Below are 27,189 nucleotides of genomic sequence, written 5' to 3'. Positions count from 1 at the left end.
CCGCATCACATGACTTGCTTTAAACCAATCAAATATGTTATTATTGTGTAACTGAAGTGTTACTTTTATGGTCTAAGTACAAGTTTTCCACTTAAATGCTATTTAGTTTAGGGCAACACCTCAAAAGTGTCATTACATATATGTCACTGGGGTACTGTAGAAATAGGGTTCATTGAATAGCTGTTTTTGTTCGAGTATTATATGCTTTTTTTACTCCGAACTTGGGTAAATTTACATGAAGATATTTAGCATTTTGCAATTCTCGGTGGAGGTAATCCATAATAGTCTTGCAATGCTGTTAAAAACCCAATCGTGTTCGTAGAGTTGACAGATACTTGTATCTTTGCTGAAGCAATCTGCCATTGTCATGGGTTGATCATATGTTTGTTTGCTCTTCGTCCAATCGTATTCATTTGTCATTTTTCGCTAAAGAATTTTTATAAATACAGTCAAACATGGATAACTCGCCCACGGATAGCTCGAACACATGGTTAACTCGAACGGTTTCTTCGGTCCGTTTCCACGTAATGATAAATTGCTTTAGATAACTCTACCTCAACTCTGTTAACTCGAACAGTTTTTTGCCCAACACCTACCGAGACGGGTGTTATCGCTTTAAAAAATCACTTTATCCCAACCCATAGAGGTAAACCTCAACTTTTCGTGATTCATAGGCGTCGTTATTACTACCATCGGCAAAATATTTTCATCAACGACTTTTCTAAAGGTTTGTTGAAATTTGATTTGACCAAACATCCGCTTAGCGATGGCCCTTCGGAAGCAAGGAAAAGTGAGGTAACTTTCACATAAACTTCAAGAAAAATCGGCAAAATTGATCTTGGTTAAAACGCTCAAAAGAAAAGGATGTATTTTCTTCTGAGCATTTCAACAACGATCGAGTTTTGCCAATTTTAATATAAAAACGTCATGGCAATAACATCACCTCAAACAACAAACCAATCTCAAGTGATAGAAAAGTCTCTATACTTTTTGATAAAAAAGTTTTAAACTTTACATTAAAAGCAATTAATTTGAAACAAGCCATTTATGCTTTTGGATTATATTATAGTTTGTATATGTAAGGCCTACATCTATCTACTAATAAATAAATAAATACATGGACTTGTGGCACTGCTCTGATAACTTGAACGCTATGATAATTCGAACACTTTCGCTCGGTCCCGTGAGTTCGAGTTATCCATGTTTGACTGTATTTACAAACATTGTAATAGTTGTAGTGTTTGCTTGAATTGACACAGTAAATATATGAATTCTCTCTCCGTGGCAGTTGAGAGATCACTTGAAGATATGTTCAAGAGTGAGCAACTCCAGATGACCATAGAAGGTCATGGCAAACAGGTACGAAGTGTTGTGTGTGTGATGCTGGCAACATCTGGTTGTGGGTGTCACTGATTTGGGACATACCGTAAAACCTCTATTTGAGCGCCATGTCGCTGTATTTTTCAATCCTTCCCCTATAGTGGCGTTTTATTAGAGGTGATGTTCAATAAGACGTTTTACGGTATATACAAAATTATTAATATTTTCTATTTAGTATTATACGTAATGTCTTAGTATCAAAGGTTACTTCAGCAAGTACAGTAAGGAAACGATTGAAAGTTTGTTTAGTTGTTTACAATTAAGTAGACGACTTCCTGCTTTTTAAGTGTTTCAATAATGAAAGCATGTGTAAGATTTAAAATTCAAAAAGTGCTGACAGTAATATATATTAAAAGTACTGAAAATATAGAGCACTTCTTTGATCAGTCACGTACCGTTTACATTAATTGAGATGTATACAATATATGCACTGCAAATAGGGGGAGAGCGGGCTAGGTTGTACCACCTTTTGAACTTTATTCAACTGAAGGAATTATATAATTTGCAATCCTAATGTCTAACTTACCCGGAGTGAATCGTACAATGTAGATAAAAGCATTTATAATTTGATCCTGCTATAGGACAGACAACTCCAAATAATAATTAATCCCATGAAATAATTACTAGTTCTACTTGCACTTTGGTTCTATCATTCTCGCTCTCTTCCACCATTTTTTCAGAAGCAGAGATTTATAACAACTGAAACTCGGGCAACTAACTTACGGCCCTCACTATCTTTATTGGTATACGTAGTATGAACTACATGTAAGTCTCTCTGTGGTCTCTCTGTTTAGACAGCAGAAATGCAGGTGGAGCTGGTGGACACCCCTAAAATTCTCCTTCTCAACCTCAACAGACTGAAGTATGATCCTGTGGAGCAAGCAGTTGTTAAAGTCACAGACTTGTGAGTAAACTAATTCTATTTTTGGCCACGAACCTACATAGCATCATGCCCTGAGATGTCAAGTGTCATTTTGTATACAGTAGGCACTCCGACAACGTAAATAATTCCGGGTAAGTTTACGCAGGCCTGTATTCACTGGTTGCAAGTTGGGGCGGCTAATGTTAGACGACTAGTTATGAACACCTGGGGGTGTGGAGGGGGCGGTGTAAGCCCCCAACAGGTTTCTCTCATGTAGGGCCTTGGCCGGGCCGCTCATTTGAGGTTTTAAAAATTTTTATCGGAAAGTATCAACATTTTTCTATTTTATTGATATTTGTTTTGTTTTAGGTGATGTGACTGACGAAACGTTTTTAAATTAAAATAGGCAAAACTTGACCGCAGTTAAAACGCTCTGAAAAAAACATCTTTTTCTTTTGAGCGTTTCAACAAAGATCAATTTTGCCGATTTTATTTTAAGTTCATCCGGAGGTTTCTACGCTTTCAATGGGACATGGCCAAGTGGATGTTTGGTAAAACTTGACCTTTTGCAAACCTTTATAAAAGATGTTAAAGAATAGAGAAAGCATAATATTATTATGCTTTATTAGTTATCTTGAGGTGTTGACTGATGTTCTAAAAAAAGAATCAAGGAGATTGACCCCCTAGAAGCTGAGATATAGACAGCCAAACACAGGTCTACCTAATAAAGAATCAGAGGAAAACCCTTCGAAAATCCCGAAAACTGTGACGTATAAAATCGACTTAATGGTCATGTGCCGGAGTTGCGCACCCTTACCGCCGTTATGTATAATGATTGTTTTGGCTACGAGATGTGAAACGCTTCTCGCGATAGTAAATAATTTACATACTAGCTCTGGTTTCTCAGGAAAATCATCCAAACATTGTGTGGTAAAGGCATTTGCCCACAACCCCTCGCCATGATTTTTTAAAGCAGAAGAGCAGATTTTGACTATTGTGCTTCAAATTTTAACTCGATCTCCACGGATATGCTCCGAAGATCATCTGTTCAACGAACGGCGCGTGTATAGTCTATATGCGATATCCGCGATTGCAGTTTGTTTAGAATAAGAAATAGGAATGGGACTTTTTGTTCCTTCATCATTTTTCTACTGTGTATCTACTGCAGCATTCAGTTGATTTTCATGATTATCGTCACTATTAACAGACTGGAAGTTCACTACAGCCATAATCTTAAAAAGACTAACTTGACCGTGCTGCTCTTGCTATAAGAAAAGAAAACGATAACTTTTGCTTTGATTTTTCTATTGATCTATTATCTTATCTATGATTATTTTTTATGATTTATATAATATTCATAATGCATATTATACAAAATAATAAAATAACTGCGTATAGAATAAATGATGTAACTAATATAATTTGTAGAAAATTCCAAATGATAACCGAGATTGATGATTGATTCTATTTATTAGCTATAGCTATAGTTAAAAAATCTGAACAACGCTAAAGATGAGTCTGAATATGGAAGCTAAGTAGGAGAACAACAAAACTGAGCTGAACTAGCAAGATAGCAAAATGTTGCGAAATAATAGATGCGAGTAATTATTTTATGCTAAAACTAATCTACACGTCAGAGGGACTGGTTCGGAATTCTAGGAGCGATGATTGTTAGGCCCAATTTGATTGTTCTATACTTCCAGGGATTAAACCAATTAAAACGCCGTGATTGTTATAGGAGAGCGCATTAGTTGGCTTAATTGACCAATGGCACACAAGTCGATTTCATACGTCATATATTGATGATTACCAAAACACTTTTGTTTTTTGGTAGACCTGTGTTTGGCTGGCTATATCTCAGCTTCTGGTTGGTCAATCTCCTTGATTCTTTTTTTAGAACATCAGTCAACACCTCAAGATGAATAATAAAGCATAATAATATTATGCTTTCTCTATTCTTTAACAAGAATATTTTGCCGCTGATGATAATAATGACGCCTAAGAACTGCTAAAAGTTGATGTTTGTCTCTATGGCTTGGAATAAAGGGATATTCTACAGCGATAAAAACCGTCTTCATAGCCGTTGGGCAAAATAACTGTTCGAGTAAATGATGTTGAGGTCGAGTTATCTGAAGCAATTTATCATTGCGTGTGAACGGACCAAACAAATCCGTTAGAGTTAACCTCGTGTTCGAGATGAGAATTTCATCTCGAACATGAGGCTAACTCGTATAACTCGCCCTCGGATAAAATGTAACATGTAATGTTACATTTTATCCGAGGGCGAGTTATCCAAGTTTGACTACTTAGCCGTGGAAAATTCCTAAAAAGTTGGGGCGGCTCAGCCGGCCAGCCGCCCCAGGAAATACGGGCTTGAGCCGGCTGAGCCACCCCAACTTTTTAGGAACTTTTCGCGGCTAAGTACAGTCAAACTCGGATAACTCACCCTCGGATAAAATGTAGGTAACATTTCATCTCAAACACAAGGTTAACTCGAACGGATTTGTTTGGTCCGTTCCCACGCAATGATAAATTGCTTCAGATAACTCGACCTCAACATCATTTATTCGAAAGGTTATTTGCCCAACGGCTATGGAGACAGTTTTTATCGCTGTAGAATATCACTTTATTCCAAGCCATAGAGACAAACATCAAACTTTTAGTAGTTTTTAGGCGTCATTATTATCATCATCAGCGGCAAAATATTCTTATTAACGACTTTTATAAAGGTTTGCAAAATATCAAGTTTTACCAAACATCCGCTTGGCCATGTCCCATCGAAAGCGTGGAAACCTCCGTATGAACTTAAAATAAAATCGGCAAAATTGATCTTTGTTAAAACGCTCAAAAAGAAAAAGATGTCTTTTTTCTGAGCATTTTAACTGCGGTTAAGTTTTTTCTATTTTAATTAAAAAACGTCTTGTCAGTCACATCACCTAAAACAAAACAAATCTCAAAAAATATAAAAATGTTGATACTTTCCAATAAAATTTTTTAATACTTCACATGAGAGGCCCGGCTGAGACCCTACATAAGAGAAACCTGTTGGGGGCTTACACCGCCCCCCTCCATACCCCCAGGTGTTCATAACTAGTCGCCTAACATTAGCCGCCCCAACTTGCAACCAGTGAATACAGGCCTGGTTATAAAGATATTACAGTATACGAACAGTAAAATACATGTAAATTGTCTAATTCGTTCCAAGATCTTTCCAAAGTCATTCCTTTGGCTGTACAAAAAGGAAAACTAGACTTAACTTTTTAATTTGTTGGCTGTACCGTAACTGCAGTATTATGAATTGCATTAACAATTTCTCTCACGGTATCTTCACGCAGTCTATATAGACGCTGTTGAACATTTTGGTAATTGTCTCCACCTGTCTACTAAACGTTAATTATTTGTTATATTTTAGAAGGTTTTTAAGGAATTGTTACGATTATTTTATTATTTTTGGGCTTTTAAATAAACTTACGTCATTTCTATTTAATAGCAAGCATTAACTACATAAAATAATTATCGTTTGACTAAAATATTCAAAAACGGCACTTGAATATACTTTTGCACGGTTAGGTGTAGTCGATAGCCGATCGGCGGGCAACTCATACTTACCTGGCACAGGGACATCCATGATCAAGAAGGTGGATTCCCCAGGAAGAGGCCTTACCATTGCACTTCGGTTTGGTTGACGCCTGCGATTATCCCAAATGTGGATAACTCGGGTGCGTAATTTTTGGTAGTGGGGGACTGCGTTCGCGCTATCCCCCGAAATTTCAAAGAAATACTGTTATCCCATAAATCTCTGTAGCGTGAATCAACTATCTATGATATTCCTAATAGTAATTGCTCAATGAGGTGAGACGGCTTACTGAGAGGTGCTCGTATTTCTCAATATAAAACTTTCGCTTGCAACTTGACATTCTAAGTTTTCTCCTGGCTGCCAGCATACAGCCTGACAATGTGAGCTATCAATGGCTCACATTGTCAGGCTGAGGTATTGATAGGTCACATTTCTCTTATCAAGTTTGCTGGTTTTATGGACTATGATTGCAGTATTTTTACAACAAGTTGATGCAGCGCGCCCATCTTTGACATCCATTTACAACAATTTGTTTATTTTTTGAGACAGTTAAGTTTATTCTGTAAAGTCAAACTAGTAACAAATAGTTTATGCGTCTACAATAGAGCAGAACAAAAATATATTTTTACTACAAAAAGGGCAGTGTCTACCTGTTCGTCTATCTGTATCCAGGTGTCAAGGTTAGGTTAAAAGAACTTTCAACGATACTACAATTCGTGACACTCAGATTGGTAGACTGACATTGTAACACCTGCACCAAATGATCGCCTTTATGTATTTATCAACAATTGCACAGCTACCTATTGTCTGTTTTGTCAACACATCTGACGATCTATCACGACGAACTAAAATGTCATGGAAGTAGTATATATAATAGATGTAACGCTGTACTAACGCCGTTTTTCTCTCACAAGTGCGGCGAGACGGGTTACCTTTCAAATCGAATTTGGGAACTTGCCCTGACTTGACACTGTACGTTACATGGAATTTTTCTCCTAGTACGAAGCAAAAATCTTTTGCGTTATCTGGATTTTACGTTATAGGAGGTATACATTATAGAAACATTTACTGTACCAGAATGTACCAGAAACTGGAGCTTTATGATTGCGTAAGAATAATTTGCCCAAAAACTGCTATCTGTTGGAATGTTTGCTATCTGCCAAATTGCCTGAAGTCTGCAAGAATTTCTTTTATACTATCTGCCAGATTGTCTGCTATTTGTCAAAATGTCCTCATTTGTGAGAATGTCTGTTATCTGCAAAAATGCTTGTGATCTATACGAATGGTTGCCATCTGCTAAATTGTCTGCTTTCTGCCACATGTCTCCAATCTCTGAGTGACTGCTATCCTATTATCTGCGACATTATCTGTTATCTGCAAGTATATTTGTTATCTGGGAGAATATTTGTTAGTTACAAAATATCTGTTATCTGCGAGAATATCTACAATAATCCTATTGTTTGCTATTTAAAATAATACCATCTTTAGCTTCTTAGTTGTTAAAAAGGTCATCCTCCAGTCTGTTTCTCTGACATGTAAGAGCAAGTAGGAGCAGTTGTGACAGCTCAGCTGTTTAGACATATTTGGACAGATGATGCATTTTAAGGTGCGCATGACTCCCAAAATTATAGCATAAGTGTGACAGCATGCTAACTTGTTACAGCTTTGAATACAAGAGGAGACTCGAGTTGTCTGGACACACATACAGGCTGCACTCTGCAGTTATACACGAGGGCACAGCAGATTCCGGCCACTATTACTGCTATATTAGTCCTACGTGTGACAACAAGGTAGTTGCCATGACAACCTTGCATGCAGTCTGTGTTGAGTTGTCTGAAGTTATTTAACAAAGAGTGATGAGAATGTTACATCTTTCCTTAATAATAGATGATGTCATTTATTGGTCTTTTTTAGTTAAAAACAGTTTTTTCTTTCAACTTCCAATAATTGCATTTAGGTTAAATATTACTTTTACTGTAGTTGTACATGTAATTGGTACCTACCAAAGGCAAGGGTTTCGGATATATTTATATATTTTTTTATGTAAATACTATCATATATATGGCTCATTTGGTTTTATACAACTTTCTTCCTGCTAAGTCTGTGCTTAAACTTATAAAAATATTTTGAATCTCAACAAATTAAATTTGTATTTATTTTGTGATTAACCTTTTATCATACAGCTTGAGAGCAAATTTTGTTTTGTTCTGATTAGACATGTAGGGCTTCATATTGGATTGAAGGCTGTAAGTTTATCTTAAAAGTGAACTTCCACAATGTTTGAGTTGATTTTATCAGAAAGTATCAATATTTTTCTATTATTTGTGATCGTTTTTTATGTTTGAAGTGATTTGACTGCCAGGATGTTTCAAGATTAAAATTGATAAAACTTGGTCGGGTTAAAACCTTCAGAGGAAAAATACTTGCCAAAATGACGTCACTAGTTGTTCGGCTGCCTGTTTCTTTCATTATTGATACCGGCTTCAATGATATCGGCTATTGCCTTCAAAGTAAAGCATTGTGTTTATATTCTGTTGGTCTTTTTGCAGCTACAGATGTCATAATCGCAGTATCGCTTCAATCTAAGGGTTCTAATTGCGATCAAGTTGTGTCGATTTTAATCTTGAAACATCCTGGCTCAAATCACCTCAAATATCAAAAACAATTGCAAATGATAAAACAATACTGATATATGTACTTTCTGAAAAAATTTATTAAAATTCGGTTTAAGGTCTTCTTAACACTAGACACATGCTGCCGAAGTTTCAGATATTACTAACAACCTGCCTTTGCTGTTGTTTCAGTGGTACATGTTCAATGATGACAAGGTATGTCGCTCCAGTATTAGCGCTGCCATACGAGAGAATTACGGTAAAAAATCTGACCCTGCTGGCCCTACAGCGTACCTGCTCACATACATCCGAGAGGACTGCACTGGTGAGTGCAGTAACCTGTTGACACTTGTCATTTTTGTAGAAGACTGGCATGCATTTTTATGAATATTAGTACCCTGGCATTGAGCTGTTCGAGATCGTCGGGTGTAAAGACTACAATTATTCTGAAATATGGCAAAGGTGGTAGTGTTGGTTTACCAAGACGAAAGTCACGAGTTCAAATCTTGTTCAAAGCAATATTTTTCCTAATTTCCAAGCGTGGCTTCAGACAGACACGGCTCTTATTATTGTAAAAATTGTAAGAGTAGCCTTTTAAAAGTTGCAAAAGGAAAAAATGCGTTTAAGATAAGATTTTAGATTTTTTTAAGATTAATTCAATTTAAGATAAATTTAATTGTTTCAATTCATTCAAAGTTCAGACAAAAATCTTCAATCATGATTATTTAAAAGTATCATTTTAACCACTAGTACTAACTAAGCTTGTACTGTAAATGAATGGTGGACGCGTATTTATAAACATTACTCTTATGAAATACTTTTGAGCATTGGTACTTCAGAACGGTAGCTCCATGGTTTCCATCATCTGTATTTCATATTTTAAGAAAAACCCTTCCATCACTGTTGAGCATGCATTCAGCTCACTGATTGGTCATATATTCTACTGTAGAAATGTATGTTTTTAGAGTTCTTTAAGCCGAATGTACCCAGAATTCCAGATTCATTGAGAGCTCGCATAGCTGATATACGGTAAGCGATTCGATGTAAACATTCTATTCTTTGTGTTCGATCTTTGTAGTGAATTGACTAACAGCTTAAGTATCTTTTATATTATTGTAAAGTTTATTCAACATTTAGTTTACTGAGTGCTCTTTCTATATTATTCTTCGGGGAACTATGTAGAGTTTCTAGCTGTTTATTTTATTGTTGGTCGTTCATTGATATTGTATTAGCTAAGACAAATTCTCAACTATCTTTGTTAAAATCCTTAAAGGTTGACTTGCAACAAAATTCACATTACAGTTATTTGGTATCAAAAGATTCACCATGTCGTACTCTGTTGTGTTGTAGGTGCAAAATATGTGGAAATGTGATTACAAGCTCTTAAAAGCTCAAAAACGAAAAGCCGCCGTAGATCGAAATCTCTTTATTTTGATGACGTAACCACGAATTTGGTTATCGTCTTGTCACGTATGCTCTCACATGAATTGAAAGGCCAATAAAAAGCTCAATATAAAACTTATCGTAGCAAAAGTTTATGACAAACACTACGGGTTTTACCAAAGACCCTGTATCAAATATAGATGTTCGCTACTTTACAGTTTTGCTTCGGCCTGGTCTAATCGGCAAGTCGTAATCTGATCATGTGGCCCAATACTTCGCAAATAATTTCTGCAGCACTTGTCGATTATTATGGTTGTTATGGTTATTACTATTAGGCTCGTCATGATTATCAGACAATGATATGTACTCCTTCAAGCTAAGGCTAAAAAATTAAACGAATTTTTACGGTAAGTTATAACTTAAAATATCACTGCTAAAAGTGACAGCATTACGATGACGATAAAACAGACGCGTAAGAACAATAGACATAGTTTTATTGAATGCGTGAAGTATATTTGTGAAAATATTTTGACGAATAAGATTGCATGAAAGTGTAAACAAAAACCATATCTCACAACTACATCACATTTGAGCCGTTTTGGAAAGGGAATCCAAACTACGGCGGTCTCGTGTGGCTGTAATTTTCTGTTCGTTTTTGAGCTTTTAAGAGCTTGTAATCACCTTTCCACATATTTTGCACTTACAACACAACAGAGTGAGACATGGTAAATCTTTTCATATCAAATAACGGTAATGTGAATTTTGTTGCAAGTCAACCTTTATGTTTTGTGCTCTGTTACTTCACACTGATCTAAAAGGATTCAAAGTTTTCTTTACCACAAAATCAATATAAACTCCATCGAATGACTTTTTAAAGGGAAGATAAATCTATGAAAACCTTTATTTAAACATCTTGTGGTGTGCAACTTGATACTTCATGTAGACTCAAGATAAACATTGTAGTCAGATGGAGAGAGCAAGATTGGAGCGAATACAGACAGCCCATCTATACACGACTGTATCGCTGGTACCTTGGGCTATGATGAAAGAACACATGGGCTACGATCTGTGCGATAGATACAAGCTTGACCAGATTCACAAGGAAGGGGAGAGTTCTGAGGTGACCACCCATGGTGTGACCACACACAAGGTGCTCAAGAGTAGCGCTGTGAGAGAGCTAGCTGTGCTCCATCACCCGGTATGTGGAAGTTTGATATCAAGATTTGATTAGTTAGACCAATAGAACTGATTGTTCCAATAGAACTTCAGCCTTTAGCTATGCTAAAGGCTGAAGTTCTATTGGTATTGCAATTGATTAGACCATCATGGATTTACAGTAGTGTTGCCACAACTGCTATAGTTCATTTTTAACACGCTTTTCAGTATAAGTAATTTTCAAACAGAACTACTGACTTTTCTTGTACTCTAACCTATACAGACAGCACTGATGACCTCTTTGCACTTAAAGATAAACTTACACAAAATTTTAGTAGACTTTATTTATCAGAAAGCACCGACATTTTTCTGTTATTTATGATTGTTTTTGATGTTTGAGGTGATCTGACTGCCGGGATGTTTCAAGATTAAAATCAACAAGACTTGATCACGGTTTAAATGCTCCAATCACACAAAAGTGCGATTATAACTTCTATAGTTTCAAAGAGACCGGCAGAACAAAGACTCGTAATGCTGCAACTTCAACGCAATAGCTGACATCAACTAGAGCGTTTTAACTAACAGTGTTTTAACTTCGATCAAGTTTTGTCAATTTTAATCATAAACCATTCTGGTAGTCAGATCACCTTAAACACTAAAAACAATCGCAAATAACAAAAAAAATGTTGGTGCTTTCTGATAGAATCTACTAAAATTTTCTATAAAATCATCTGTAAGAAAAAGCTTATATTGATAATGGTATGGAGTATAATATGTACACTGTACTTATATAGTCCTGTATACAAGGTTTATAAAAGGGTTGTGATGGGGAGACAATCATCTGTAGAGAGATCATCCGTAAGAAAAAGCTCATATTGATAATGGTATGGAGTATAATATGTACACTGTACTTATATAGTCCTGTATACAAGGTTTATAAAAGGGTTGTGATGGGGAGACAATCATCTGTAGAGAGATCATCCGTAAGAAAAAGCTCATATTGATAATGGTATGGAGTATAATATGTACACTGTACTTATATAGTCCTGTATACAAGGTTTATAAAAGGGTTGTGATGGGGAGACAATTTCAGTACTCAGTTTTTATACACTATATATGGTACTTCATGACTTGTTAGAAAAAAATGTTTATTATTCTACATAACATAAATTATTTATGTTATGTAGAATTTAAGTAAAAGGAGGTTTACATTGTGGTAGCATCTATTGTATTGACTGTTCTTAGAAACTAGTTCAGCTAACAGCTGGCCAAGTCTTTTGTTACAGGAAATACCAAATTACGATGCAATGGAATTTTTTATAAATTTGTTCTTCGACCAATAGGCCGATAAAAGGGCTGTGATGGGGAGACAATTTCAGTACTCAGTTTCTATACGCTATATATGGTACTTCATGGCTTCTTAGAAAAAGATATGTTTACTTTATCAGGGCATAACGCAAGACAATGTGAGATTGTGGGCATTCACCGACAAAGAGACGAATGATGGGTGGGGTACCCATCGACCCAGCAAACTCATTAAGGACTGGAATTTAACTGTAGCCATGGTTTCTAAGCTGTAAGTTGACATTGTCAGTGCTGGAATATGTCCAACTTTTAATAAAATAAGTTTGTTCAGATAGGTGTATCCGCTTAAAAGTAAAATTTAAAATATTTTTAAATTGTATTTTTTTAAATAAAATTTCAAAATATTTGCTCAAAGCAACCCCTTGCAACAGATCAACTTTTAAAAAAGATGTATTTTGCAAAATAATTGTGGAGGTTTTCCTTGTTACTCTAGTTAACTGAAATAGCCATACTCAAACCAAAAGTAAACATTGTTGTCAGTCATCTTTTCTATATTGTTATTATTATTATTAGTGTGTGATGAGTTTGCAATCACAGTCTCATCATGTTTACCATTTGTTAAAACCAACGGTAATCCCGTTGCTGTAAGCCCGGTGCGGTAAGCCCGGTGCTGTAAGCCCGGTGCTGTAAGCCCGGTGCTGTAAGCCCGGTGCTGTAAGCCCGGTGCTGTAAGCCCGGTGTTGTAAGCCCGTTGCTGTAAGCCCAGTGCTGTAAAGGGTGTTTTCCATTTTCAATAAGGTGTTTAAGAGGCTAGTTTTCATGAACCAGATAAGAATTTTTAAACTGACTATTTTTATAAGCGGAAGCATACACTTGTAAGTTTAGATGAAATCAGCCAAAAATATTGAAAGGCAACATTTACGCGGACTAACAGACAGACATGCACACAATGAAAACGCGGGATTTATTAATATAGATTAAATTCTTGTCTTTCTGATAGGTTGTCTTTCAACAGAAGTATTGCCTACTTGAGCCATTGATCTATATACCTAATATCACCTAAGCTATTGATTATTCATCCATTACTTCACACAGAACATGATTACTACTTGAGTCATTGATCTATATACCTAATATCACCTAAGCCATTGATTATTCATCTATTACTTCACACAGAACATGATTACCTACTTGAGTCATTGATCTATATATCTAATATCACCTAAGCCATTGATTATTCATCCATTACTTCACATTGAACATGATTACTACTTGAGTCATTGATCTATATACCTAATATCACCTAAGCCATTGATTATTCATCCATTACTTCACATAGAACATGATTACTATTTGATGTCTGCAGCTCATTAATAGATGCTTTTTTTACATTGCATTCAATCCTGAGAGGCTGAGTTAATGCTGTCAGTGCTAGAAGTGTCTTTGATCATGTGATCTAGGCGTCCGTCAGCTTCTAATCATTGTCTGGTCATAACATCAGGTATTGCTCTAGCTGTTGCATTCCATACCGCTAAGGAAGTGGGAAACTGGTGTGAAGTTGTCTTCTCAGTGTAATTAATGCCTAAATTGATACAAACTGCTTCATTGAGATCTACTAAATTCATATTTATTCTGAAAAATAAGACAAATCCTGACAAGCATCAACAAAAGTTTAGTTATCTTGCTCTTAACGTTTAGTTTGAGGCTCTTTTTAATTGAAATGTCAAAAGGCTTGCTTAATGTTGTAATTATTTTGTAGAAGGTGCCCATTCTATATCTACGTAGAGTGGTTAGACTCAGAACTGCACCCTTGTACGCTCTATGATGGTATGCTCAGTGTGTTTATCAAAGTCTTCCACAATACCTTAGGAGCTAAGGACAAGAGTCTTCGTCTGGAGCATCATATAATAGTATCCATTGATGCAACCATAGGTGCGTTTACGGACTGCTCTGGTTCTGTATGATATAATATGATATGCTGTGGGCTTCAGTATGTGTGCCGTTGTATGAGTGCACACTCGAGGGTCCGTATGCAGTCATCTTTCCCTACTTCGTGCCTCGTCTTTTCTTTTCATATTGCATCACATATGTTTCCTTTTTTCTCCTCCATCCTCTCTCGGTTAACCCAAGGTCAGGAGGGTCAACATAAATTCTGTAAAGTGTAAAGGTGAGATATCAGTCTATAAGCCTCTAAGGCAGGAGGTGCACACTGTATCGCAGTGTGTCGGTATTAATTCCTAACATTTCGGTGATCGTTTTTGTGATAACAATGTTCAGACTATCACAAACCCATCTGCGTTTACATCAGCGAATATTTCGAGACAGTGTTCTCATTACACAATGCAATCGCTGAAATGGAGAAACATTAGTCATGGAGGGGAATATAGATTGAGCTATCAGCCAATCACGATCACAATCAGCCAATCACCTTTTGCACAGACTGTCGTGGATGTATAGTGAAGTATTGGGAAAGTTTGACAGCTGCAATATTTCTCGACGTATCCGGGTTTACGGTGCAGTCAACGAATAATCGATGAGAGGGCAACTCCAACATAATTATGTCAATACAATGTGAACCAGTCTCTTCAGTTATCAACTAATTTTAGCGAACAAGCTTTGTCGGACAAGCGTGTTGTTTCTCAAATGTTCTACATGTATTCACAAGAATGGTTTCTTGTTGCCCGATGTCGCTGCAGCACATTCCTTTTCATGGAAAAGGGAGCAGACAAGCCAGTTTAGACTATTGTTTTCGAGTAAAACAACTCGGTGAACCAAATATTTTAATTATCTACCTATAGATCAAACATTTTCACATAAACTGGCTAACAACTTGTGAACTGTTTTTGGTTTTATGAATGTATAATATAAGAGAAGCATCAACTGGAGACACTGATTATAGACACTTGCTAATGATAGTCGTTCGGGTAACATCTGCTGGTGGTACTCATTATTGACAAGTGTTAATGATACATTATTGGCACTTGCTAGTGACAGGTAGTTACGGGTGACTTCTGCTGATGGCACTCATTATAGACACTTGCTGGTGTTAGTCATTTACGAGTGACATCTACTGGTGGCACTCATTATTAACACTCTTGTTCTGTTTTTTTTGTAGATTCAATACGATCTACAGTATTTCAGTTGTCTAATATAGACCCAGATAAATACAGCGCAAACATATACCAGGTGACTTGATTATTATACTTTTTACATATTTTAGTATGTATGAGCTGTTCTCTTCTGTGTTCTTATCATTTATGTCATAAATAAAAATAGTCTTATTGCTTTTAAAATAGTATTTTAGTTTCTTGTGGTTTTGAGCACAAATTCACATTTTGGATTGTCGCCATGTGACACAGCTTGTTTTGCTGTCAATTGCTTGGTTAAATGAGATCTCGTGTTTCAGTTTGTGCTTCCATTTTGTTATCACAAGCATGTCTCTAGATTTGCTATGTACACGGCACGGCGGCGAGCCTTAACCATATGGGTCTCTCCGATCTAAATGTAGGTAGTTAGAGAATAAGGCACTTTTATTGCAAACTTTGTAAATGAGAAAGAATTGAGTGAAATCTATCATGTCATGAATTCACGGAACCATTACACTGTCTCCATTAACAAGTGATATACATTCAGTGTGTTTTGATTGTTTTATATGAATGGCAGCATTCACATTGGGCTATGAGATTCATGAACTAGTTCTTTTTGATAAAAGTGACTTTTGAATTGCCTCAGGCTGAACTGTCCAAATATTAGAAGTTGTAATTAGCGAAAATCGAAAATGCTAATTATAGAATTGTTGTTTGTTTAGATTTTTTATTGATCCTGTTTGGGCGTGCAAAATTCCTCGATATACCCTTCCAATTTGGAAGTACATATGTTCTGAATGATAGAATCAGGCCTGAAATGTGTTTATTTAAGATGTAGATGTTCTATTCATTGTTATAACTCGGAGAGAGCGGGTATGACACAAGAAGGTTTCTGATTTACCCTTGTTTGTCAGACCTAATAAAGTCGATTAATTCTACTTATTGTAGGAGCACTCATCTATGATGACTGAGAAGCTCGACTGCGATGGTGATAGCCCTCTATGCGATGCTCTGAGCGCACAGGTCATCAGACACGCCTGCATACTCATATTAGAAATTTTTAATCTTTCTGCCACAGGCGCTACGGCACCAACCAGCTCTCGTATATCAGTCACTGACGGCTGTGATTCTACAGGGCAGACAACTCCAAATAGTCAAAACATTTCAGTTAGCAATCCTATAGGAAATGATTTAGTTTCAAATTTAAGCAAAAAAGATGAAGAGTCTATAGAAGGAAGTGCAGCTGTCGGCAGTGTTCTTATTGATCATATGAGGTGAGTGAATGATGAATCATCCATGTAACATGTGTAAACGATTCTCACATCGATAGATGGACATTAGCAGTGCGGGATGGTAATGAAACTAATAGAGGAAGCGATCATTGACGCTGCCTTCTCCGCCAAGTAAAATCATTTGCATCGAAACTTTTCTTAACAAAGTTCTTCAGAGATGAAATATTATGAATCACAATTTATTGGCAATTAAATCAATTAGTCTTAGCAGCAAATTATAAAAAACATGAAAAAACATGTTTATAATTGTAAAAAATTTAGCAGTTTCTTTTTATAGTTTTTTGACTTTGGATCCTTGAAGGGGTCCATGACAATCATTTGTTTGGAAATCCTATTTAAATTATCCTATATATTCCTGTCCAGTAATTAGCGACCATATTTGAAAATGTGTTGAATTGTGTAGTGATGTCCCATTGATCAAAAGTCTGAAACATGTCAGTAACTAGTACTCAATACCCTGCTGAAAATTGAGATGCTTGTAAGTTATTTTAATGTCTTATTTTGAAAAGGTATTTTACTAGCAAATGTGAGGAACGAATGTGTAAAATTGTTGGAGAGTGATATGAGTGTTGAATGGTGGTGTGATGTTGTTAAGGTTAGTGCCACATTAAAATAATTGCCTAATTACTACTACGTTGTAATGACAAGGAAAATAATTTCCTAGTTACTACTACGTTGTAATGACAAGGCTGGTTGTTGAGATAGACACGCTAGAAAATCAAATGCATCTGCATTTAACACAACAAACCAGATTGTTACAATGGAAATAATCAGTTTATTTTTTTATTTGCTGTTTAGAAAGCTGGGCACTAGAGTGCAGGTGACCTGGTACAACAAGTCTCAGAGTTATCTTCCCTCACACACTGATGGAGACTTTTCATTGGAGCTCTACTCAGACATGAGCATGCGTGATGTCGCTGAGCGGTTATCAAAACATTTAGACTGTGGGCTAAGGAATCTCCTTCTGTATGAGGCTAAAAGGTGAGTGGTTCGTTATGTGACAAGAGCTAAGGCCGCTCTTAGTTCTTTACAAGAAGAACACATGACTTAAGTGCGGAGAGCAAAAATTTCATTAATCAAATGTAAAATTCATCTGCTTCAACATTGTCTACTTCATAGAGTTATGAAGTAGACAATGTTGCTTGATTGCCAATGTTGCGATACTCTGATTGCCAAGGTATCGCTAACATGCTTTTCTCCATAGAGTTAGCCGTAATTGCCAAGGTATCCCTAAAATGCTTTTCTCCATAGAGTTAGCCGTAATTGCTAAGGTATCACTAGCTTGCTTTTCTCCATAGAGTTAATCTTGATTGCCAAGCTATCATTTGCATGATTTTTTTATAGATTTAATTGTAAGCGCTGAAGTGTCATTGTAGAGCTTTCAGAAAGTTCTTAAGCATTTATATAAAATTGTTAGTGATGTGAACCCTAAAAAATTGGTTATGGGGCAGTGAACAGACCAAATTCTTTAGTCTCAAAAAACATTGTAGAAATGTAGTAATCATTTTTATGCTGTTAAAAATAACACGTACAAGTGTTGCTTTCACTCGTATCTGTTTAAAAGATTCATGCAAATTTGCATAAGGTCATTAATAATGTCAACTTACTGGAAGGCAGTTGGATATACTCGTACTGTACATATTTGTTGAAATACAAATACAGTAGAACCTCTACTTACAAAAGACTAGACATACAAAATTCTCAAGGAATGAGATGTCTTCTGGTAGAAATTTTGCTCTGACTGTGCAAAAAATGTTTCTAAATAAGAAGTTTAAAGTCCTTTTGTATTTGGACTGTTGTTAGTTTCGTATATTTGTCTGTTTGCTTTCCGTGGGTTTAGGAAATACAACTTTTTTTATTTATACAAATAATATGTTCATGTTTTGTTGGGGCTTGGAATGAATTAAGGCATTTATATAGTAAAATAGGTTTCTACTTACAAAATTTTCTACTTACAAAACGGCTTCTGAAACGAATTAATTTGTAAGTAGAGGTTTCGCTGTATATATTTGACTGATATCTGCAAGATGGCTTTAAAGTTGTCCTTCAATGAATGAGTATGTGTTCTAGATTATCTTTGATAGATCTTTTACATGCGCCTACAAGCTTTCTGGTTTTATCTTGTCACAATCCTGTACTTTCTGTATAGAGATCAGGGCTACCCTCAGTTACAGGATAAACCTGCATATGACAGTGAGAGTGATGTATCATTGATGAAGCTGGTGTACAGGCAGGTGCAGCACTCTATACTATGGAGGCACTCAGCTGTGCTATTCTATGAGAAGGTAACTTCTGTGATAGTCAAAAAGCTTGAGTGAACAATTGACTTGTGCTTGTAGACAATGTTTTGTATAGGTGTGAAAGAGAAGTCAACTCCAATTCTAAAATACCAGCGCAAGTAAGCCCTAGCATATCTTTAGTAGTAATACCTCCACTTGGTACTGCCATACCAGAATACAAGCAGAATCTTAATGCATTTTGGGAGTGAGTTCGTATGTCAATTTATTCTAGTCTCAAGGCACTATTTCCTATATAAAATAACTAAATACAAATTAATCTGTTACCAAAATATGAAAAAAAACACATAAAACAAGATATTACAGTGAAAAATGTGTTTTTAATTGTTGAAATTCAGTACCTACGCTAACAAAGTAACAAGTACTTATTTAGTTGATAAATCTGCAATCAAATGTAACATTACTATGTACACTACTGTAAGTTTTGACCTTCAAGGCAGACCTAGTGGCTAGCGGCAGCTTCAGAGAGACTTGACATCAACGCATTTGGTAGACTAGACTGGTGAACATAACAACATAAACTATGAAACTTAAATTAATTTAGCTTACTAAACACACACTCAACTCTTTCGCTACCGTAAGCCGTTGTATCAGCTTATCAATAGGGTTTCACTTTTCTTTTCATTACGAAGCCCACATTGGCTAGACCAATCAAATTTGGTCTCCAACGAAACAACTTTGTTGCCAATCACATGCAATTAATAAAAATCCTTTGGCTCAACAATTCCATTTCTAAATATTTTTCGAAATGGGTAAACCAGATCGTTATCGTCAGTCATGGTAATAAAAAACACTCCGTGTTAGTTCAACTCAAAGAAAGCGTCAGAAATTTTGCGAAAGTAGGATTCACTAAACAATTTTATTCCTATCTTGTAGAGAGTTTTGTTCTGAATAAGATGCATTTCACCATAAAACAATATCTGTTTAGATTCTCGAGATATTGCTGAAATACTATCAGTTTTTCGATTATCCATTTGAATTAATTCGGGCAGAATAATCGTTCGTTCAGAATTTAATGCGGTAGTGAAATAATTAAAGCTAAGTTTGAATTCTTTATTGAACTTGACTCTACATTTGTCATCTTAATTTTATATTATGTTTCGATTATAATTTGCGACATTCACCCATTGCCACTATTTCTCCTTTATAAACTTTGACGACTAATTGCTCTAGGTACCATTTGCGGTATCTTGTGGCCTTCTGTGCATTTTAGCTAGCGATGAGCATAGAAGAGATGTCAGTCAGACATACACTTACCTGCAGCTACGTATCCGCTGACATGGTGACTCATGTGCTGACCCTATATCCACATAAGTTCAAGGAAGACTGCGAAGAGCCAGCAACTGTGAAAGAGCTACTTGAGCTGGCTAGGAAGGAGATGGATGCTCTTCCAGGAAGGTCAACCCGTCCTCTCAGGTAGCGAAGATCACAGCTAAATTGGAGAGATTGGTCAAGTTTCCTTATTCGTTCTGTTACTTGAGAATCAGTTGCACGTTTTGCTTCCGTTTCATTAAAATTTTGGTTCATGCAGCTTTATAAAGCATCATTTAGTTCAGTAGCAAAAATTACTGGAGTTGTCTAACTTTTGTTGCTTGTTTAGAAAATTCAGCAGCTTAGTAATTTTGTGAAAGTTTCTGTCCAGGTTACGTATTACAACTGCAAATTCACATGTTAGTGCTCTGTGTTTTGAGTGAATATTTTTATGTTTAGGCATGTTTAAATTATATACAGTATAGCTTAGTTCACATTATATTGTGCAATGTATCTAAGCCTATTATGTAATTTTTCCTGTATATGTAGACCTAACCTATATATAGGCACATTTGTTAAGCCGGACAATCAGTTAAACCAGATTATTTACCACCCCTATTAGCCCGTTTTAATGCAGGTGGATTGTATGTTATTAATAGAAGTCAATTTAAAACGGTGTCAGTTAACTTATAGAATCACTCCAAAGTAAAAATAAATCATAAAAAGTAGAATTGTAAAATAAAAGTTCCGTTGCCTGTCAGCCCATATTTATATTGTTTTATCTGCTGCATTAAGCAATAGTTTGACAGTAAACTTTACCAATTTTCAGACAGATTTGCATTATTGTATTTTCTGGTTGGTCAAAGTTACTCATCTGAAATCGTTTGCTGTCTATCTTTTGATAGAACAATCATTCACTGGGAAGTTGTCTTCTTTTGTATATACAATATAATTATATTAGTGTTAACACTTATGATTTAATGCACTAGAAAAAGACGTGATGGTTCACACGTAACTAATGACCTGTAGGCACTGATTATGGAAGCCCGTTTCTCTATAAATAAATTATTTCTTGTCATGGTATGAACGTGTGTCATTTCAGGGTGCTCATTCTATATAACAAAAGGATAGCGGCTGTCCTACCACCAGACCATCATATATCCTCTTTGCTCCTCGATGAACTCAGACTCGAGTATATAACTGAAGAAGAAGAAGAATCGGAGACTGAGTTTTCAGAGATACTAGCCTCAGTGTCTATTGACAGTGCATATCTGTCAAGAAGGGGGGTGCATACAGAGCCCTTCTTGATTGTTATAGACAGGAGTGATACCGGTATACAAATTGCTGAGAATATAAATACTCGGTTGAAGATCCAGAAGGAATGGACAGACAAGGTACCATTATAAGGGTTTCTCTAGCTGGAGTGAAATTGTAGTTTATATTTAACCGTGAGCATGACATTCAGCTTGACTTCTTCTCAATCATTCCAGTTCCTAGTTGCTTAACTCTTTCGCGATGGAAAGCTTTTATAATGCCTTATCTTAGTACCTACATAATGCCTTAGTACCTACACAAAAACATTGATGGCGGATATCGGAGTTAATATACCAACCCAAAATTTTCCCGCAATAATTTTAGGATATCGGGTTATCATTTCGTCCAAAAAATGAACCAGCTCATTATTTTTTCCTCAAAATTCACAGCGTAGTATCGCAGTTAACAAATGTTTATATTTTTGGTTTAGGGTGGATGAAAAGAAAAATTGTACACAAATGACCTGAACGTATTTGGGCTAATTGAATTCTTCAACTTTTGGCTTCTAATATTTCTGATAACTATATTAATTATATTATTATGATAACTATATCAGAGAGTGGACTCTACATTTTGAGAAACTACAAAAAGTGAGAATGTTTTTCTTTTGTAGTTAGTTTCACTAAACTATAAAAAAGGTTTTTAAATATATAGTTTTGATTTTTGTGCAGATTTTTTTGCTGATCCCAAAAACTTTAGGTTGAAATCTGATGACGGAAACTCTAGCTTTTATAGCAAAAATACCGAGTGTACATCAGCAAAATTTTTCCGTATGGATTAATTCTATCAGAACGCGCAAAAGATTCCATAATAGTCTACTCTCTGCTTATGTCCTACTTGGAAGGTTTTATTCCAAAAAATTTATTTTGTTATATGAATTTATTTTTGGCAAAACTTCGTCTTTACAATTTGATTTTTAGTTTTATTCAAATAGCTCAGTACTTTCCTATTCGTTTTCATTGCTGAACCCCCTCTGTGACTCATGAGAACAATCATTGTTTTGAATGAAATGTAAAATTTTCAAAACATTGAAAATCAGACATATTCAGAATATATGTAAACAATATGTTATTGGAAGGTCATTCTAAGAAGAGTTTAACGTTTTCACACAACAGCAACATGAATAAAACGTCTCACTGTATGTTCTTTGACTGTTTTCTTGCCTCATCTCTGCTCTCATGTTATTGAAACGTTTTTCCTTTTCGATGAGTAATTCATTATCAGGATTGATGATATCATAATATTTATTTTTTATGTATAGAAGAGATGAAAATTGATTCCTGCACTTGCGCGAACAACGGCTCACACCCCTAATCAGGAATCCTGAAATAGCCCAATCAACATGAGTGACTCTTTGTTTCTAATTATGTGAACTGACAGTCTTGATTATTGGGCAGCTGGCTAGTCGTCTGCTAGTGACTAACCTAACATCTGTTTCAACCAATCAAAATGATTTCAATTTGTTTAATTTAAAACAGTTTAATAAGGAAACAATAAAATTTTCTTTAAATTTGCCTAGTTTTAAACAAATTAATAAAAATTTTTATTAGTTTAGTTTGAAATAATTTAATTAAAAACAGAAGAAGAATATTTTTTAATTTGTTCAATTTTAAATAATTTATTAAAACACAAGAATTTTTTTTTTATTTGTTTAATTTTAGATAATTTAATTAAAAACAGACAACGCCGCTTCAAATATCCCTACCAGTCATATGTCTAGCTGTCGCTGTTATCAAACAAATCCTAAACGTAGTATTACTCATAGCTGAATGTCTTTCTGCAGTTGGATTACAGATTGGTCATTCCTGGTGAGATTGGTTATGCCTTGCCTGACTGCAGACTTTCAGTCAAGGACTGGGGGAATCTAGCTTGTGATGATGACACAGGTCGGTGCAATAACTATTTTTTATTCCTTTCATTCTTCTCACTGTTCATTTGTCGCTATATCTGTCTGTCTGTAAGCCAGAAGTTAATCACTGACAGTAGTAGAGGTGGAAGCGATCGAACCTGGGTTTCATACTAGAGAGATTTAGAAATGCGAACACAAGATTTTGGACCATTGATAGCTTCCCTTCTGACTCTGCATAAATTTACACTTATCCCATCTGTGTATATAGTGTATATATAGTGTATGTGTGTATATAGTGTATGTGTGTATATAGTGTATGTGTATATATAGTGTATGTGTGTATATATAGTGTATGTGTGTATATATAGTGTATGTGTGTACATAGTGTATGTGTGGATATACATGTATAGTGTACGTGTGTATGTGTGTATATATAGTGTATGTGTGTGTATAGTGTATGTGTGTATATAGTGTATGTGTGTATATAGTGTATGTGTATATATAGTGTATGTGTATATATAGTGTATGTGTATATATAGTGTATGTGTGTATATAGTGTATGTGTATATATAGTGTATGTGTATATAGTGTATGTGTGTATATAGTGTATGTGTATATATAGTGTATGTGTGTATATAGTGTATGTGTGTATATAGTGTATGTGTGTATATAGTGTATGTGTATATATAGTGTATGTGTGTATATAGTGTATATAGTGTATGTGTATATATAGTGTATGTGTATATATAGTGTATGTGTGTATATAGTGTATGTGTATATATAGTGTATGTGTGTATATAGTGTATGTGTGTATATAGTGTATGTGTATATATAGTGTATGTGTGTATATAGTGTATGTGTGTATATAGTGTATGTGTATATATAGTGTATGTGTGTATATAGTGTATGTGTGTATATAGTGTATGTGTGTATATAGTGTATGTGTATATATAGTGTATGTGTATATATAGTGTATGTGTGTATGTGTGTATATAGTGTATGTGTATATATAGTGTATGTGTGTATATAGTGTATGTGTGTATATAGTGTATGTGTATATATAGTGTATGTGTATATATAGTGTATGTGTGTATATAGTGTATGTGTGTACATGCTGATTACATGTGAAGAAGATGTTATAATTTAGGACTTCCATAGCACTTACATTTTAAAAAGTGGTAAGCTGTAGTAGTATTTTTATACAGGTTTTAACCTGGCATTATAAAATAGATTGTGAAATTGTTATATTGTTTATACAGTGTAGCAATGTCTAGCACATAGTCTCAAGTATCTGTGCATTGTATTTGGTGATTAGCGCTTAGACTAACTCCAGCTCAATTAGGCTCTGACATGTCTCCTTCAATACTAGTTTGTAAGTGATATCACTCAAGTAACTGTGTCAACAATAGAGGGTGGTGATGCTAACTGAAAACACATTCATTGGTAAGATAACTCTCAGCTTATTAGTAGGGTATGAACCCTCATTTTTGAGTAGCTTCGCATTATGTTTGCTAAGGACTTGAGTACATACTATATACACTGTAGATATACCGAGAAGTACCTTGGTACTTACTATATACTACTCTATATACTTACTATATACATGTATGGCGGCCACCTCAAATTTATTTGTTTGCTTGGAATTCTTGCTAATTAAACTATTTTCACAAACTCATATGTATTCAGGGTTGGAAAGGATCATGATTTTTTTTAACTCAAAAAATCTAATTTTTTTTTATTTAAATCAGATTTTTTTATTTAATTCGGATTTTTTGAAAACATCAATTACCAGCTCTTTTTTTCATAACCGCTAACATAATATTATTTTATTTTGTTGAAGTGTGCCACATGAAAACATGAGCAACATAACAAAACAGCTTTGCATCACTTTAATTTATTAAAATTTGTTTTTATTTTAACTTTGTCCAAGTTGTGCAGTTCATATTCACAGTAGACCCTCTATAAGTCCCATTTTTTGGTGGTCAGCCTTTGAGCTGGGAAAGTTCTGAAGAAAATAAATCAAACATGATATTTTAGGATGATTTAAATCACAGCCTTTTTACCCGTAAATAATCAAAGAATTAAAAAAATCATCAAACATTATTTTTTTAGGATGATTTAAATCATTTGATTTTAATCGGCCAACCCTGCAAGTATTTTTTGTGTTTGTTTATTTTCATTGATATGGCAGCTAAGCTGTTCAGCATGTAAGCCAGTTATTAGCCACATACGTTTTAAAACAGCCTTTTTTAAACCGGATGCAGCTCACAGAAAAACTCATCTTAGACTATCGCATCGATAAAACGTTTGGCAAAATATTGCACATCCGACCAATCGAACCAGTTGCATTTGAAGTCAAGCACACTTTGATTGGGAGGTGCAATAATTATGAGTGTTATGCTGTAGTGTAGCAAGATAACCGCGTAGAGTGTTGAGTTGAACGTGTGTTTCGTGTTCTAAACGAACAGGGTTGCCGAGTTCAAATACCGGTACAGGTCTTTCATCGCTAGATTTTAATCTCTGTAACTGGACACAGTGACGACAGAAAGCAAAAGACCAACAAACAAACTGAGATTTATATATACATGTAGATATCTATGTACAAATATAACATTTTTATTTCAGGCTCTTTCGAAGGGTGCAATTACATTAAATTGATGGATGCATTCAAGCCTTGCTAAGGGTTATGGCTGTGTATGGATGCATTCAAGCCTTGCTAAGGGTTATGGCTGTGTACTAACCAGTCAACAGAGAACGTTTGGATGTCAGAATAAATACAAACTTTACAATTTCTTCACTCTCACTGAATATGGCTGCATATTCTTGTTGTCTGTGAGCTGCCATATTGTCAACACTTGATGGGGTGAAACAAGCAGTCCACTGTATCACTCCTTATAAAGATCCTCTCCTAGTCACCTGTTTTTCATCACCAGCTTGTCCTAGTTATTTATTCTCATGTCATTTTTTTCCGAGTACATATGTATGTATATACTGAACACATCATGTCAGGTGTCCTTGGGGCATTCTTTGTAGCAGGCCATATCATGTATATTCTAATATCTCAATTTTTAGTTTTTATCGAATGTTATATTACAACTGCAATAAATGTTCAGTGCCTAATGTTACCTAATCTTATGCTTCACCGTGGGCCATATGTCCACGCATTCATAGTGAATCCAGGGGTGTCAATGGAGGGGTGCTATGTGTGCACACATTTTAACTAATCCAGGAGTGTCGGTGGAAGGGCGCTAGGTGGGCACACGTTCTAACTGAATCTGGGGCTGCCAGTGGGTGCTGTGTCCACACATGCGTACTACATTTAGGGGTGTCAGTGGGCACTATGTGTACACACATGCGTACTACATCTAGGGGCATCAGGGGAGTGCTATGTGTGCACACATGCGTACTACATCTAGGGGTGTCAGTGGGCACTATGTGTACACACATGCGTACTACATTTAGGGGCATCAGGGGTGCTATGTGTGCACACAGGCGTACTACATCTAGGGGTATCAGGGGAGTGCTATGTGTGCGCACATGCATACTACATCTAGGGGTATCAGGGGCGTGCTATGTGTGCACCATGCATACTACATCTAGGGGCATCAGGGGCGTGCTATGTGTGCACACATGCATACTACATCTAGGGGGTGTCATGAGGAGGTGCTATGTGTCTGCGCATTCATACTGCATTGAAGGGTGTTGATAAGGCTGTCATATGTCTACATACACTGCATCCAAGGGAGTCAATTGGGGAGGCATATGTTCCTGTATTCATACTACGCCCAGGGTTGTAATCGTGCCATGTGTACTCGTACTGTATGTA

The 27,189-nt window shown here is 35.7% G+C and overlaps 1 protein-coding gene and 1 non-coding gene across 2 annotated transcripts in view; both read left to right on the top strand.

The window, feature by feature from the left end:
- Window positions 1-26,408, top strand: part of LOC137397430 (ubiquitin carboxyl-terminal hydrolase 7-like) — a 48,274-nt gene extending 21,866 nt beyond the window's left edge. The window contains exons 7-22 of the mRNA XM_068083719.1: window positions 1,289-1,359; window positions 2,175-2,284; window positions 7,483-7,609; window positions 8,624-8,756; window positions 9,397-9,460; window positions 10,778-11,012; window positions 12,418-12,545; window positions 14,034-14,206; window positions 15,390-15,460; window positions 16,309-16,634; window positions 17,451-17,633; window positions 18,802-18,937; window positions 20,163-20,365; window positions 21,303-21,594; window positions 23,298-23,400; window positions 25,989-26,408. Of these exons, the coding sequence (XP_067939820.1) occupies window positions 1,289-1,359; window positions 2,175-2,284; window positions 7,483-7,609; window positions 8,624-8,756; window positions 9,397-9,460; window positions 10,778-11,012; window positions 12,418-12,545; window positions 14,034-14,206; window positions 15,390-15,460; window positions 16,309-16,634; window positions 17,451-17,633; window positions 18,802-18,937; window positions 20,163-20,365; window positions 21,303-21,594; window positions 23,298-23,400; window positions 25,989-26,044 (2,411 nt within the window). The 3' untranslated portion in view covers window positions 26,045-26,408. The remainder of the gene's footprint in view (window positions 1-1,288; window positions 1,360-2,174; window positions 2,285-7,482; window positions 7,610-8,623; window positions 8,757-9,396; window positions 9,461-10,777; window positions 11,013-12,417; window positions 12,546-14,033; window positions 14,207-15,389; window positions 15,461-16,308; window positions 16,635-17,450; window positions 17,634-18,801; window positions 18,938-20,162; window positions 20,366-21,302; window positions 21,595-23,297; window positions 23,401-25,988) is intronic.
- LOC137397692 (U1 spliceosomal RNA) lies at window positions 5,844-6,007 on the top strand. Its single transcript, XR_010978745.1, has one exon. It is a non-coding gene; the product is annotated as a U1 spliceosomal RNA (small nuclear RNA).
- Window positions 26,409-27,189: the final 781 nt, after the last annotated feature.

The sequence above is a fragment of the Watersipora subatra genome, chromosome 5 (genome assembly GCF_963576615.1).
Source record: "Watersipora subatra chromosome 5, tzWatSuba1.1, whole genome shotgun sequence".
Taxonomy (NCBI): Eukaryota; Metazoa; Bryozoa; class Gymnolaemata; order Cheilostomatida; family Watersiporidae; genus Watersipora; species Watersipora subatra.
This window is presented reverse-complemented; position numbering and strand designations above follow the sequence as displayed.